At 33.2% G+C, this 15,568-nt stretch overlaps 2 protein-coding genes across 2 annotated transcripts in view; one reads left to right on the forward strand and one right to left on the reverse strand.

Moving 5' to 3' along the window:
* Positions 1–3,630: 3,630 nt before the first annotated feature.
* On the reverse strand, positions 3,631–5,983 carry LOC111695579 (phosphatidylinositol 3,4,5-trisphosphate 3-phosphatase TPTE2). The gene has a single exon (XM_023464947.1). The coding sequence runs from the start codon at positions 5,452–5,454 to the stop codon at positions 3,748–3,750; it is 1,707 nt and encodes a 568-aa protein (XP_023320715.1). The 5' UTR covers positions 5,455–5,983; the 3' UTR covers positions 3,631–3,747.
* A 4,902-nt stretch (positions 5,984–10,885) lies between these two features.
* LOC111695578 (organic cation transporter protein) overlaps positions 10,886–15,568 on the forward strand; it is a gene marked incomplete in the record, with an annotated part of 16,629 nt that continues 11,946 nt past the window's right edge. The window contains 1 exon segment of the mRNA XM_023464946.1: positions 10,886–11,447. Within this exon segment, the coding sequence (XP_023320714.1) occupies positions 11,119–11,447 (329 nt within the window).

Consider the following 15,568-nt stretch of genomic DNA (forward strand, 5'->3'; position numbering starts at 1 on the left):
ACACATCCGACCTACTAGCACGTGGTATTACAGCTGCTATATGGCCTTGTGGCCGCGGCGCTCGGCCCCCTAGCCTGTCCTAGCCATATATTGTATATTCTTCACGTATTTTACACACAAAATTATAAATGATGTAATCTTATTATTTGAGATTTAACTTATTTATAAAATACAAAATAAAATTAACTCGTTTACGTGCCCCATAGGGTGGTGTATTTTTCGACCTACGCAAATCCAATATATTCCGCTTCTAACCTATATACGCCAAATCCGCTATACTATAACATATCCAACCTACTAGCACGTAGTTTTACAGCTGCAATATGGACTTGTTGGCGCAGCGCCCGGCCCCCTAGCCTTTCCTAGCCGCGGCGCTCGGCCCCTGCCTGTCCTAGCCGCAGCGCTCGGCCCAGAAATTGTCTGAACCTAACCTAACCCTCAAATAATAGAAAAATAAACAGCTGGCGTAGGTCCGATATTGCAGTAGGTCGGAAAGTTAGTAGTAAAAATAGTCATGTTTTTATTTGCAGTTGCAGACCGGTGTTCTGTTTGTAAAATCATTTTAACAAACAAATTCAATTTAACAAGCAAATTTATGTCAACATAAATTAAATTATTTAAGAACATATTTTTTTTCATTTAAATACATAAATAATCATGTAAACAAACATAATCATATAAACAAACATAATAATATAAACAACATAATCACGTAAACAAACATAATCATGTAAACAAGCATATATCATGCAAAAAAAAACATAATCACGTAAACAACATAATCATTTAAACCAACATAATCATGTAAACAAACAAACAAAACTATGATGAAAAACAACCAAATAACGAACGTAATCATGTAAACAAATAATTATGTTAAAACACAGAACTATGAAAATAAACAAAGTAATTTAAACAAACTTAATCATGTAAAAAACAAATCTAAGTGAACAAACTTAATCATGTAAACAAACAAATCTAAGTGAACAAAATCATGTAAACAAACATAATCATGAACTGTTTTTATTATTAGTTGCGAAGGGTTTTATGATGATTTAATGTTTGTTAAACTATTGTGAAAAGCTATAAATGATCACTTCTGCATGGCATAAAGATATAATATGAAACAAATATGCATATAATATGTATGTGATATCTACATATTTTTATAAATTCTGTCTAATAAAATTTACATGTATAGATAAGGCCCATTTTCGTAACTATTTTGCCACAACAACTTGTATATGTAAGGGAGGAAAGTCAATTTTCATTTGACAATTTCCAAGTAAGAATAATGGAGAAAAAAAAAAAATTTAAATTCTATTAAACAGTTGTGCTGAAGTATCTTTCTCTAAGAGAGCAACAATAATTAATCGCCAATATGTTTTAAATTGAAACGTCAATATGATGCTGCAAGATATATATGTATAAGCATATTTAATAATAAAGGACATTATCCAGCTTCCAGATCAAGCACACAGCGATCTCATGTCAACAAATTAAAGTAAATTTTACATTTAGATTATATTGGATGTTTTCAAATATAATTCTTCTTTTGGAGAATTAAGAACAACAAAAAAGTTGCGAATTTACAATTTAACTTGGACGTACCAAAACTCGAGGAGCTTCGAGGTCACGAATTTGTACAAATTTCGCATGTATCATACCTAGATTGGAGGGATACACAAAGACAAAGTGACCTTAACAAACCGGCTGCATTTTTTAAAGCCCCGGAAATCAAGTTTTAATGCTGAAAAGTGCTCTGTTGTCTAATGATTTGTCATACACTTTTGGACTCCATTGATAGAGATTATTATATCTTACTGTTGGGACGGATTAACATATATATAAAGCGGACCGAAGAGGAACAACTATAATCAGGAGATGGGGAGATTAAGAAAACCAATCTACATATTTCTTATACAGGGTGTACCACGAAACATGACAGTTTTTGAATAGTCTAAAAAATCTTCTTCCATAATTTATCAAGTCTCCCTTTAGATACTAACGTTGAGAGCTAGTCTGGCGGATTATGCAGAAGAGATCAAAACTGATTGTTTTTCGATAAATCCAGAACTGTATCAACTCATAGCTGTAGTTAGTCTTGCATGATGCTATTTATCTGCCCCAAATAGTTAAGGGAACCCCGCCCCCCCCCCCCCCTTCAATATAGGGTTAACCTCAAGTTTTACAATTCAACGTTTAGATGATTTTTCTAAATAAACATGCAATCATTGTGATTTTCTATCAAATTCAAACTCATTGGTGCTTGACAATGTTTACCTCATAAACCATGATCAGCCTAAACTATTCTTAGAACTAAAATCAAACCTAATGCATGCCTGTCTCCCTATCTCCCGCCTGCCTGCCTGCCTTCCTGCTTGTCTGTCATCCTGATTGCCTGTCTCCTTGATTGCCTGTCTTCCTGCCGCCTGCTGCAGAATGGTGTAAAATATAAGAAAATGAATGAAAATGTCCTTCATGTAATAATGTAATGATTTACAGAGACGGGTAGGATGAGACGATTGTCAAGAATTTAAAAAGTCTTCTTTCTAAAATTGACGGTTTCCTGTACACTTGTCATATTTGCCAGATCATTTGATAAACCTTTATATCTCATAATTAATTACATCTTTTCAACCTTCATATCGTTACATTATTGGTTAACCTTTTATGTTACAAAATACATTAGAATATTACATACTTACGCTCAAATTACATTATTTTGTTACTGTGTAAACTTAGAAGTTGGAACTAAGTAACGGAAGTGTGAAATTTATGCACGATAAGAATAATTTGAACAAATTGTTTTAATCATTGAAATCTATAAGAGCTTTGTTTATTTTCTAAAAGATGTATGTACGGTTGTGTAACTTAAAACGCGTTCTATTGTGAAAAATTTTAAAATTTAATTGAATTAATAAAACTAGAAGTTTTAACTGTAAATCCTCTGATAAATTATACATTAATCTTCTTGAATTAAGTTCATGGTTGATAAAAATCAAATTAAACGAAGTTATGATGTATAAAAACTTATGGTTTTTATACAGTTTTAATCAGAATTATTTCGACAAAATTAAGATTAACCTTTTACATCGCTTGTTAAGGAAGTGTATAAGAGTGAGCCTCCATTTAAAGAGTTACTTGCCCAATTCACAGTGGTACCATTATCTGTTTATTCAGATATATATGTAGGAAGATATCGTTGTTTTCTATCATGCAAAAAGAACAATTCTGTCAATTTATAACTTGTCTCCTCTGCATAAATCCACAAGTCACTTTCAAAGGTTAGGTTCCCTTTTGAGGAACAAAGACAAGAATATTTTTAGTTTCTCAGACAAAATTTGAAAGTTTACCATTGTTGTAAACTGGACACGGAACTCTTCAAATGAAGGATTACTTAAAACTAAGTCGATAGTCTCTTTAAGTTGAAGGGAAGATTTTTGTTGTATGAAATTAACAAAAGAAATATTCAAATCACCAATCCAACCCTGAACAGCTTAGTAAAAAAAGCAACCAAATTCCATTTAAAGTTAACCCAAGGATGAAAAAGATTTCGCACAAATTCAGAACCATTTTTTTCTCCCTTATTGTTCCTTTATCATAACCTAATTTAACAACGAACAAAAATAGCATGTTTAATAGCACTTTATTAATATTTAATACTACTTTAATTATAAATAATAAGAAAATAAGCTGAGGAGGTAAATCATGTGTTTTGATAGAAAATACTTAGGAATTTGTCATCTAAGCAAACAAGAGCTTGACAGAGAAGTTTTCTCTGTAAATATCCCAGGTTTTACTCTTATGCGGATTATCCAGATCCTCTCTTTTCAGGAGTAGTTCTCCGTTCTCCAGGAACCCAGTGTGGAACCAGAAATAAAACGGACATTTCTCATAGTACTTGGGAACATTGGTAGAGTTGGTTTGGAATAGAACTCTGGTATCTCCCTTCAGTACAGGGCAGTTTAAAACTTTAATACGGAGAGTATCCTTCACTGAGTTGTACTCCATGGTGCAGTTCTTCTGTGTTCCGAAAACTGCGGTTAATACCGTGTTTCCTCTCCCCTGGTCTATTTCAACCCAGAAATCTGATCCCGTCCCGTTTCCGATATACATCATTCCAGTAATAATGATCTCAGTGAGGCGAACAGGAACACTCTCCGGTAGGATTCTTCCATTGTTCTTTACAATCTCGTAGTATCCGACATACCTGCTCTGGCTAGGGGTCTCAACACCCTGAAATTTCTTACTCACGTTTGTATCTGTCCGACGATGTCCAAAGTAGTCCAGACTAAGTGATGCACTTGTAAATACTCCTGATTCAATTAACCAGACACAGATCATAGTTCCAGTTCTTCCCTTTCCACCCTTACAGTGAACAACGATAACATTATCAGGATGTTCACCCAACCAGGTTCGAACAGTATCAGCAAACTCCAACAACTGCGCTACACTTGGAACGTTGTGATCATCAATGAGAACTCTCTCCACCCTGTCGTGGAAGAATGAAGTGTTGTAAGTTTTCTCACTGCAAAGATTAAACACCTTGTAATGATCTTTATGTTTGGTGTCAAGAAATTGCGCGACCTTCTCAATGGGATTTCTGTATGCTGCCCACAACCCGGAGCTAGGGAAACTAGTAGCTATCACACGATTGGTAACGTAGGTGAGGTCGAGATCAAACCCATCCTGCTGATATCTCCGTTTGTTCTGTGAGATAAGTTGACGAGCTGCAGTTTCAATATTCTTCTTCTCCGTGTAGATTCGGACAAACCGGACAATTCTCACAAACCTGAGAGCAGTGAAAAGGGACAATCCTTCCGCCCAGTTGGTTCCACTTAGTGCTATCACAGATATAATGAAAGTGACGAGAATTACAACTAGATCTAGAACGTTGTACCAATGTATAAAGAACGCATGAGGTTTTAAAGCGATTAATCTTAGAGACACTTCTATAACAAAATATATTGATATTACAAGATCAACTATTTGAAGGCCGGGTTGACTTCCCTCTATGGATAGATCAACTATAACTATCACAATGTCTACCAGTATTAGAAGTAGAGTAAACAAACGGAAGAAAATACTTTCAATGGTTCTCCTAAGTCTCCAGGTTAAGTACTCCTTGTTAAGACCTGGAACTGGAGGTTTAGACGGATCTGTCTCAGCATCAGAGATCATATGGGAGGCATCCGCCCAACTGATCTCATAGTTCTCATTATGCTCCACGAAGAACCCTGCTGCTCGGTCCAGAACCTCGTCAGTAGGATCTCCTGCTCCCTCTTCTAGAGATATCTCTATCTGATGAGGATCAGCATGAATACTGCTAGATCTAGTCCGGGATAATCCGTTCTTCTTTCTCCGTTCATCCTCACCGAAATCATAAATAGGAGAAACAAATCCTGGATCGACAAGAACGTTTCCATTATCTGTTGTTCTATTCCTCTCCATGATAGAACTCCTACTGTTGGATTAAACTAACTAACTCCCCTTTCTCCACTTCAGCTGTTTTGTTGAAACATTTAAACCGTTCACATGTGTACTAACTAGATACTAGAACTATTCAATAAAATTTAACTATATGAATCATTTTCTTCCCAGCTCCGACCCTGCTCTATCAATTGAATGATTCACAGTGCAGCAGACATATATTTATTCTCTTATCTGCCCTTCCTTCTTGCATTATAACTGAATGTATCTTTTGTTGAGAATATAATGCTTGAATCTGTAAAAACTGGCAGGGCAGTATTATAACCTGCATAAAACTAAGGTTGGTATCGTATTACACCGAATACGGGCGTAAACTGTGCCTTGTGTGTACAGTAGAGAGTTTCTAGTGTTTGCGGAGAAAGAATAAAAGGAACTGAGACGAATGTAAACTTTGTGCCGGGTACCAGGGTTGCACCAATATCACAGCTCGGCAAGCGTAATAACCTGTAGGTTTGGCTCTATATTGTAAGCCAAGGACCAATACGTAGTATATTTATCCTTCAACTCTCACTCCAACCTTCCAGCTCCCAAAGCTACTCGGCTAAACCGGAAAACCGCGTATCAGTACCGTGTTTTCTAACTGGATTTCAAACTAAATTGCAACGATACGAAACTTGATTCAATCTGGTATTGAAGCTAAACCTGTCTTGGTATCCACTTATATACATATGAACTTTCCAAGGTATCCGCTTTTAATAAAGTTTGATATTGTCTGATAAATGCACCTTTTCTTGGATATCATCTTGTCAAGAGAGCAACATGTCTGGATATCATCTTGTCTGGAAATCAACTTGTCTGGATATCCCCTTGTTCAGAAATCAACTTATATAGAAATTGTTTTGTATGGATATCAACTTGTTTGGATTTCAACTTTTCTGAATACCAACTTGTTTGAATTTCAACTTCTATGGATATAAACTTGTTTGGTTATCAACTTCTCTGGATATTAACTTGTTTGAATTTCAACTTTCTGGAAATAAACTTGTTTGGTTATCAACTTCTCTGGATATTAACTTGTTTGGAATTCAACTTTCTGGAAATAAACTTGTTTGGTTATCAACTTCTCTGGATATTAACTTGTTTGGAATTCAACTTTCTGGATATAAACTTGTTTGGTTATTAACTTCTCTGGATATAAACTTGTTTGGAATTCAACTTCTCTGGATATAAACTTGTTTGGTTATCAACTTCTCTGGATATAAACTTGTTGTTTGGTTATCAACTTTTCTGGATATAAACTCTCTGGATATAAACTTGTTTAAAAATCAACATGGGTTGATATAAACTTATCTGGATATAAAATTGTTTGGTTATCAACTTTTATGGATATAAACTTGTTGTTTGGTTATCAACTTTTCTGTATATAAACTCTCTGGATATAAACTTGTTTAAAAATCAACATAGGTTGATATAAACTTATCCGGATATACACTTGTTTGGATTTCAACGTGTCTAGGAATAAAAATGTCTAGAAATCATAATGTCATGAAATCAGGTTTTAATGTAATAAAATTGTAAAACACTAAATAAACTGAGGTATATGATTTTTCTCTTGATGACACATCATAAGAAAAATATCGTTATCTGTGTTTTAAACACTGATGAGAATTACAAAGATGATAAAAAATAAATGTTTTGATAGTCATTTATTAAATTTATTATGTCTGTATTTTATATATACAATCATATATATTTCAGTATTTAAAGTTCACATCACAATCACAATCATATATATATATATTATTTTGTGTATTACGTACAGACGAGGTAATATGAACAAAGATAGCCACAGTGATCCAAATGTTGAAAGCTCTCACACAAAAATCGATAATTATTTTGCCAATTACTTCTTAAAAACTGATGCTAAAAAACAAGTTCTTTATGGTTCTAAAATTTTCATGTTTAGGGCTATGAAAAGTATTTGTGAGTTTTTGAAATAAGTTGCAACCCCAGAAAAACGACGAAAAATTTGATCTATGTGTAGCATTCTTAGTAAAAAAGAAATTGGCGAGGAAACGTTATTTTTAGGTTTTCCGTTGTAAAATAATTATGTGGATTCTCCAATCGCATCATAATAAGAGATTGTACTTCCACTGTATACAGTGTTATTCACTTCTGTATGCCGAGTCCATTAGCGCCTGATCCAATCAGGGTTCAGTCATGTGTTTGCTGTCTTTTCTGAACCAATAAAAATAGTTTGGCGGTAACATCTATCTTTCTATCTATCTCATTATCCAATCAGAGTTATGAATTCTTAAATCGGCGCTATCAGTAAATGGAAATATTTACTTCTATGAATATTCCAAAACACGTGCCGAGGTTAGAAAATATATTTATTTGATCGTATTATCCATCATAATCCATAAACTGCCAAATTTTTGTCGTCTTTGATCTTTCTTTTGATTAGAAATACCGCTAAGGATTTTGTAATTTGTCTGTGAAAACGGTCTAGTGTCATTTTATAATTTGTCTGTGAAAACGGTTTAGAAACATTTTTATGAGATACATCATTTACAAATTCGATATTCTCATTGGTAATTCTAATTTAAAGAAATACAAAGAATAACGCAATCCTGTCTATCATGATATCTACAAAGGAATTTAGTCTTTGCCACAAACTCTAATTTTCTAATCCCTATATCATTATAACCCAATGTTGTAGACCTAAGATATTTAAAACTTTTAATAAGGTTTTAAACATCAAAGGTTTACACCATCAGGTTGCAAAGATATAGTGATTAGAAAATTGAAGCTTGTGGCAAAGACTTAATTTCTTTGCACTCACTTCGTCTGGTAATTTTTAAAAGTTGTCTTTTTAGGACGTTTTCTTTGTACATTGTCTTTATTAAATACCTGTCAACGAAATCTTAATTTACAAGTTAAACTTTTTCTGTGTTAAATTACAATTTTATATATATATATATATATATAGACCTAGAGCTAGTGGATCTTTTGAGTGGGGTATTGTTAAACGCTTGATCTCGATATACCATATGGGCACTTATATATGTATATGAGGATAAAATGCTTGATCTCTATAAAAGTTATCTCTGTAGGGTCTGACCACTGCAGGGTATTAGGAATAAAATCAATCTGTAGGTCTACGTTAGGATGGAGTTCAATGCTTAATGTTGAGATTTAGAAAACATCAAAACATTAAAAATACCTTTTTATTCATGTTTATTTAATAGACTGAAATATAATGGACAGTTTGGTTATCAACTTCTCTGGATATAAACTTATTTGGAATTCAACTTTTCTGAATACCAACTTGTTTGAATTTCAACTTNAATATAAACCTCATATTTCATAATGTTTATGATTTCATGTTAAATGATAATTCCCGAACATTTAAAAAATATTATTTTGTATCTGATTAAACAATTGTATGAGTTGATAAATATTTGAAGTCTTTATAAAGTTTACATATTCATATATATGATATAGTTTCAGCTACACTACAAAACATTGTGATACATGTCTGGCTAAAATTACTATACAAACTGATGGCCAATCCTCAGTAGTTTTATATATGTGTAAATGTATTTAAACTTAAACTTAAACTCAATAAAGAAATAATTAAATTACTGTGCCGAAGGTAACGGTAACGGCTTACCGACGAGGTTTCATTTTTGGTTTGGATTTTAGGACTAATGCATCTAACTCTCTGAACTACTGTGAAGGTCATAGTTTCTTTCTCTGAAGATATAAAGTGAACAACTCACTGAAGCTTCCTCAGTAGATTTATCAGATTTGATATTGAAACCAAAACTGGTCTATACCAGATCAACGAAACATATAAAACTACAATATTGAAGTACAATCCATTGATTTTTCCCATCCCCGGACTCCAGGACTACCAATGATGAAGAGTGTGGATAAGATGCAGAACATTTACTAAATAAGCGTTGTACTATTTTTTTTAAATGTAGACGACCTTCTTTTTGTCGCGAAAAATTATTAAAGATATTAAACGAACATATAAATCTTTTTATAGAGTACAATCAAAGAGAATAGAATATATATTAGAGGGGAATTTACTAGAAAAAAGTGTAAAACGGCCATTTTGTTGTACTGTTTCCATACTGCAGATGTACTTCACATATTTATGCTATATAACCTTTTGGGCCCTGGAATATCATTTTATAGAAAATCTAAAATTAATATTAAAAGAAAACCAAATTATGAAATAGGCTGGTTTTATAATTGACCAATGATCATTTCACATAGATGCTATGCCTTTCACTTAACAAACGATGATTTTCCGTTATAACTATAAATCAAATGATGTTTTGTATTCACCAAAGTACTTTGCATATATAAAGACCTAGAGTGGATCTTTTGAGTGGGATATTGTTAAACGCTCGATCTCGATATACCATGTGGGCACTTATATATATGAGAATAAATGCTTTGATCTCTATAAAAGTTATCTCTGTAAGGTCTGACCACTACGGGAAATTGAAGAGGAATTATAAATCAATCCGTAGGTTTAAATTGTACCGCTCTGACTCAGTTATACTTTTCTGTAGACCTTTACATGTACATTTTTGCACTGTAAAGCACTTGTTGTTAGCTTTGGTTTTTTAGAAGTAATTGGCAAAATTCTCAACAATTTAAGCTTGAGAGCGTGAGACCATTAAATCGCAGTGAATCCTTTCTATCAAGATATCTACAAAGGAATTCAGTCTTTGCCACAAACTCTAATTTCATAAAGTTTTTTAACAGTTTTAAAAAATTCGAAATTGAAATGGATAGTCTAGGGAACATACCGTATTAGTGTACTCTACTGCATATAATTTGTGAACATTTACATGAGTTGTACACTTTGAACTCCCTTTCAGGCTGAAAGGGACTGAAAAAATTCATACCGAGAGATTCTCTAAATTTCCCTCTAATATATATTCTATTCTCTTTGAGTACAATATCTCGACAATATTTCTGACATTTTAAATGTTTGAAGGTAGACCACAATTTGACATTTCAGATCTCAGAGAAAAGTTTAATTTTTTTGTTCACGTGTATTTTGTTGTATTAATAACTCCGCGTAAATTAAAGACGATCTTAGATTTATCAATAAACTTTCATGTATTGGAACATTAAACATTCATAATGTTCTTTGTAATACATTTGGCCTCATTTCCAAACCCATTTTTCTTTGTTTAATTCTACTTTTTTTCAGTTCATAGCTTAACAATTCAATAGGCAACAAATATTAAAAAAAGGTGCCAAAGTTTCAATTTTCTGATTTGAGTATTATTTTCCCTAAACAATCTTAATAATTCTAATATAATAATACTGTATTATTCTAGTATTAGAAGTAGTTAGGTTTCAAACTTTCTACAGCTTTCCTTCTAAAGTACACTCTAGAGATTATTAGTCTTGCTTCTAATCTAATCCAGTCATTGCGGTCGGGATATAAACAGAGAAACGTCTTGAAAGTTTCCTTGTTAAGTGTTTAAAGATCTATACTTTAAACCTAGTTAGGTTCGAGGAGGGTTCAGGTTGAACTTCCTCAATTCTCCGAAGATAATTGTCCGCAGTTCGGGACTAAACGGTAGAAAGCCATCCAGGGTTGCAGTATTCACCGCTGCAGTTTTCATTGTGCAAGGATCTAGTGCAAGGATGGAAACAATTGATCCCTCCGATCCTTCTCCGCTTCTATCCAACCTAGAAACTAAGAAAACTGAGGAGAAAGTGAAGAAAGTGACTTTTGATGATGTTTTGGCGGAGCTGGGAGAGTTTGGTTTGGAACAGAAAATTAATTATTTCTTATTCTCTCTCCCATACATCCTAACCTCTATGCAGCTCATGGGTTGGGTTTTTGTCGGTGCAAATTTTCCACACCGTTGCCGAGTACCTGGAGACGAACCTGAAACGTGGATCCAAGGATCTGGACTAAATTCTAGTTTCTCCGAGTATAATTCAGACTGGGAATCTAATTCATGCTCCAGGAAACTTCTTAATATTAAAAAAACTTTGTTTACAAATGAGTTCCATGTGTTGTGTCAACATAAAATCTAGGATAAATATATTTAGAATTCTTTAGAGAGCTCCAATAAACATGTCAATTGGCTAATATCATTATTACTGTTTTGAAACCATTTCTTTTTCTCACTTCACTTTTCCTATTATTTTTTATCGTTTATCTAATTATATTTAATTAGTAGCTGAAGTGCCCGGCGTTGCTCGAGGAATTTTAAAAAATTGAAAAAAAAATGTTGAAACAAAACATTTTTTTAGCCTATGCTACCCCCGGGAAACACATGAGTTCCCTCAAATAATGTCAGCCCATTCGGTTCAGTCATATGGCCAACTGTAGCTAACATAAATGTAAATAATTTATATTATTATTAAAATTAAAAATAAATATATATATATATACATATATGAGCGAAAAGCTTTATCATACAGATAACATAACACAATCTTCAGTAGAATTCTAAGAATAAATAATAATAGAAAACTTAAATATTTTCTTTCTAAAAACAATTTCCAAGTTATTCACAGAAAAATTGCAAAACATTTCTCAGTAGAAGTGGATATTATTTCAGTGTCTACAACTTTTATTGAACAATTACTATTTATACATTTTTATTAAACATGGAGCCCCAAGGGGTTTAGTAATGATTTATTACCATGCATGTATATAATGGAGGGTTTTTACTGAGGACTGCAATTTAAAATCATCAAATTAAAAATAGAAAAATAAAGATAATTACATCAGTATTGTTCAGACAAATTTTGAACGGGTATCTTTGTGAATCAGTCATGTCACTTCTTAAACTGAAAGGTCACTTGAAATTACGCTTTGCAGTCCCTTTAATAAACAATTAAAATATACTAGGCTTGTAGGGCGCTTCGCGCCCATCTTCTATTACAATTGTAAACATTAAAAACATTGCAAAAAAGAATTGTAAATTGAAAAACAAAATCCGGATTTTCAACATTTTTTAAAATCAAATTTTGATAGAGGCAAATTTTAAAAATTCGATCATCCATAAAACATCCCTAGAGTCACGTGAGGTCCCACAACAAATTTGGGCCCGATCGGTTCAGCCGTTGTAACGTTTATTGGATACAAACAAACAAACACTCAGACAGACAAGCAAAGTATATATATGTATACAGAAGATTAATATCTAAAAATACATATTTCAAACTGTAATTTCCTGGGCCTTAGCGTATTTTTTCTGACTTAACTCATATGTTTTAATACTTAAAGGAAGACTGCAGCAAATTTGAATTGTAAAAGTGGACGCGTAGTTTTCCAGAATAATCAGGGTTCACTTCAGAACATTAATGTGTCTCTATCTTAAATTAATAACAATACAGATAGAACACTAGATGTTGTTTTTCCAAGATTCAGGGGAGTTTCTTTCACAATAACCCTAATGCAGATCCCAAAGAAGTTACGCGCATGCCGCGTTGAATTACAAGACAGAGAGAGCTCATGCGCGTAACTCCTTTGGGTTTCTGCCTCAGGGTTATTGTGAACGAAAAACCCATAGATTAACAACAACACAAAAAGAACTTAACACTATATGTCTTCTTTTCGAGAGGCCAAAGGAGTTCCGTGCAGGCAGTGCATGCTCTCTCTCTCTGTCCTGTCATGATGTATAGGTTCCGTCAAAGACAATTATTTTTAGGCGTTGTGAACTTTTACAGATGATATTTATAAATAAGCGAAGATCTTGACAAATGATTCTATTTTCTTATCATTGTCTAATAACTAATGACAGTTTAATTTTGAGAAATCTGTTTGTAAATTAGTGTCCACACATCAGAATTTGTATTATGTTCTTTTTTACTTTTATTTACTCAGAACAAGATTTTACAGCGAAATAGTTTGTATAAAGTTTTGCAATTAGAATATCTCAGAGAAATATTATCATGAATTTAAACAAACCCTAATTTTTATTTTTTCAATAAAGCATTTCCCCTTCTTGCCCTAGCAAGTCATTTTATTTCAGTGATTTTTTTTTAATCCATCGAAATTATCAAATATTTAGTTTTCTTTACAATTGAAACAAACAATAATAAGAACTTGATTTAAAGACGAATTTTGGGCAATACTAGCTTAGAGGAGTGCACGGAAGGGTTCGTGTATAACGTTTCTCAGGTAGGACGGTTCTTTTCTTAGTGGAGTACAGGAACGGGTTCTATTATAATATTTCTCAGGTAGTACAGTTCTTTTCTTAGTGGAGCATAGGGACGGGTTCATTTATAATGTTTCTCAGGTAGTAAAATTCTTTTCATAGAGGAGTAAAGGGACGGGTTCTATTATAATATTTCTCAGCTATAGTACAGTTCTTTTCATAATGGAGAACAGGGACGGATTCTATTATAATATTTCTCAGGTAGAAAAGTTCTTTTCATAGTGGAGTACGGGACGTGCTCCATTATATTATTTCTCAGGTAGTACAGTTCTATTAATAGAGGAGTACAGGGACGGGTTCATTATAATATTTCTCAGGTAGTACAGTTCTTTTCAAAGCGGAGTACAGGGACGGGTTCTATTATAATATTTCTGAGGTAGTACAGTTCTTTTCATAGTGGAGTACAGGGACGGGTGCATTTATAATATTTCCAGGTAGTACAGTTCTTTTCTTAGTGGAGTACAGGGACGGGTGCATTTATAATATTTCCAGGTAGTACAGTTCTTTTCTTAGTGGAGTACAGGGACGGGTTCATTATAATATTTCCAGGTAGTACAGTTCTTTTCTTAGTGGAGTACAGGGACGGGTTCATTATAATATTTCTCAGGTAGTACAGTTCTTTTCATAGTGGAGTACAGGGACGGGTTCAAATATAATATTTCCAGGTAGTATAGTTCTTTTCTTAGTGGAGTACAGGGACGGGTTCATTATAATATTTCCAGGTAGTACAGTTCTTTTCTTAGTGGAGTACAGGGACGGGTTCAATATAATATTTCTCAGGTAGTACAGTTCTTTTCATAGTGGAGTACAGGGACGGGTGCATTTATAATATTTCCAGGTAGTACAGTTCTTTTCTTAGTGGAGTACAGGGACGGGTTCATTATAATATTTCCAGGTAGTACAGTTCTTTTCTTAGTGGAGTACAGGGACGGGTTCATTATAATATTTCTCAGGTAGGACAGTTCTTTTCATAGAGGAGTACAGGGACGGGTTAGTTTAGGACAGGTTGTAAAGAAAGTGTTCATGTTTTTATTTCTGGAAGAAAGAATGAATAATATTTGAGTGAATGAGTTCACATAGTATAATGTACACAAATAGATCATCTATTTTTACTTAAAACCAGGACCACAATGTATTTATTATTTATAAATAAAACACATATTGCAAATACTAAATGTCAGGGGAAAGCTCGCCAAAATAAGGACGAAATGAGCTCAACAAACTATAATTTTCTAAATTAATATCTTCGCAACCCCATGCCTAAGATAATTCAGACTTTAAATTCTGTTAGATCAAATTATCAAAGTTGGAAATTCCTTTTAATTTTTCCTTAAAAATCAAATAGTTAATGCTAGAGCTTAAATTCGGAACCTATTTTCGTTTAATATAGGAATCTATTTCGATCTAATGGTACAAACAACGAAAAACTATACAGAGTATAACAAATAAGCACAATCAACTGAGTACTCTCTATTGGTTGATTTGATTGTTACTTTGATTGGTTCTATGAAAAAATAAATCACAGGATTCCAAAACCGTAAATTTTATTTTCAGTGACATTTTGTCCTGGGACTTTTTTTACTTTTTACGTTTTGATTTTCAGGTTTTTTTCAGAAACTTTTTTTCTTACATCACAACCATCCAAAGGTTTCAAGCTTTTACGGCGCTAAAATCGATGAGAAGTTTGCCAATTTCTTCTTGAAAACTAAAACTACAAACAAGCACTTTGTAGTTCTAAAATGTACATGTCTAGGACTACAAAAAAGAAAGCGTGAGTTAGTATGATAAAATCAAAGACAAGGCGTTGCGACACTTCAAATCGACACAGTCTTAAATATTTGACACAGATTATCATTGCTCTCTGGATCTATGTGACATAGATTTATAAATTACGCATGCTAAATGGGGGGGGGGGG

The sequence above is a fragment of the Eurytemora carolleeae genome, unplaced genomic scaffold, assembly GCF_000591075.1.
Source record: "Eurytemora carolleeae unplaced genomic scaffold, Eaff_2.0 scaffold231, whole genome shotgun sequence".
Lineage (NCBI taxonomy): Eukaryota > Metazoa > Arthropoda > Copepoda > Calanoida > Temoridae > Eurytemora > Eurytemora carolleeae.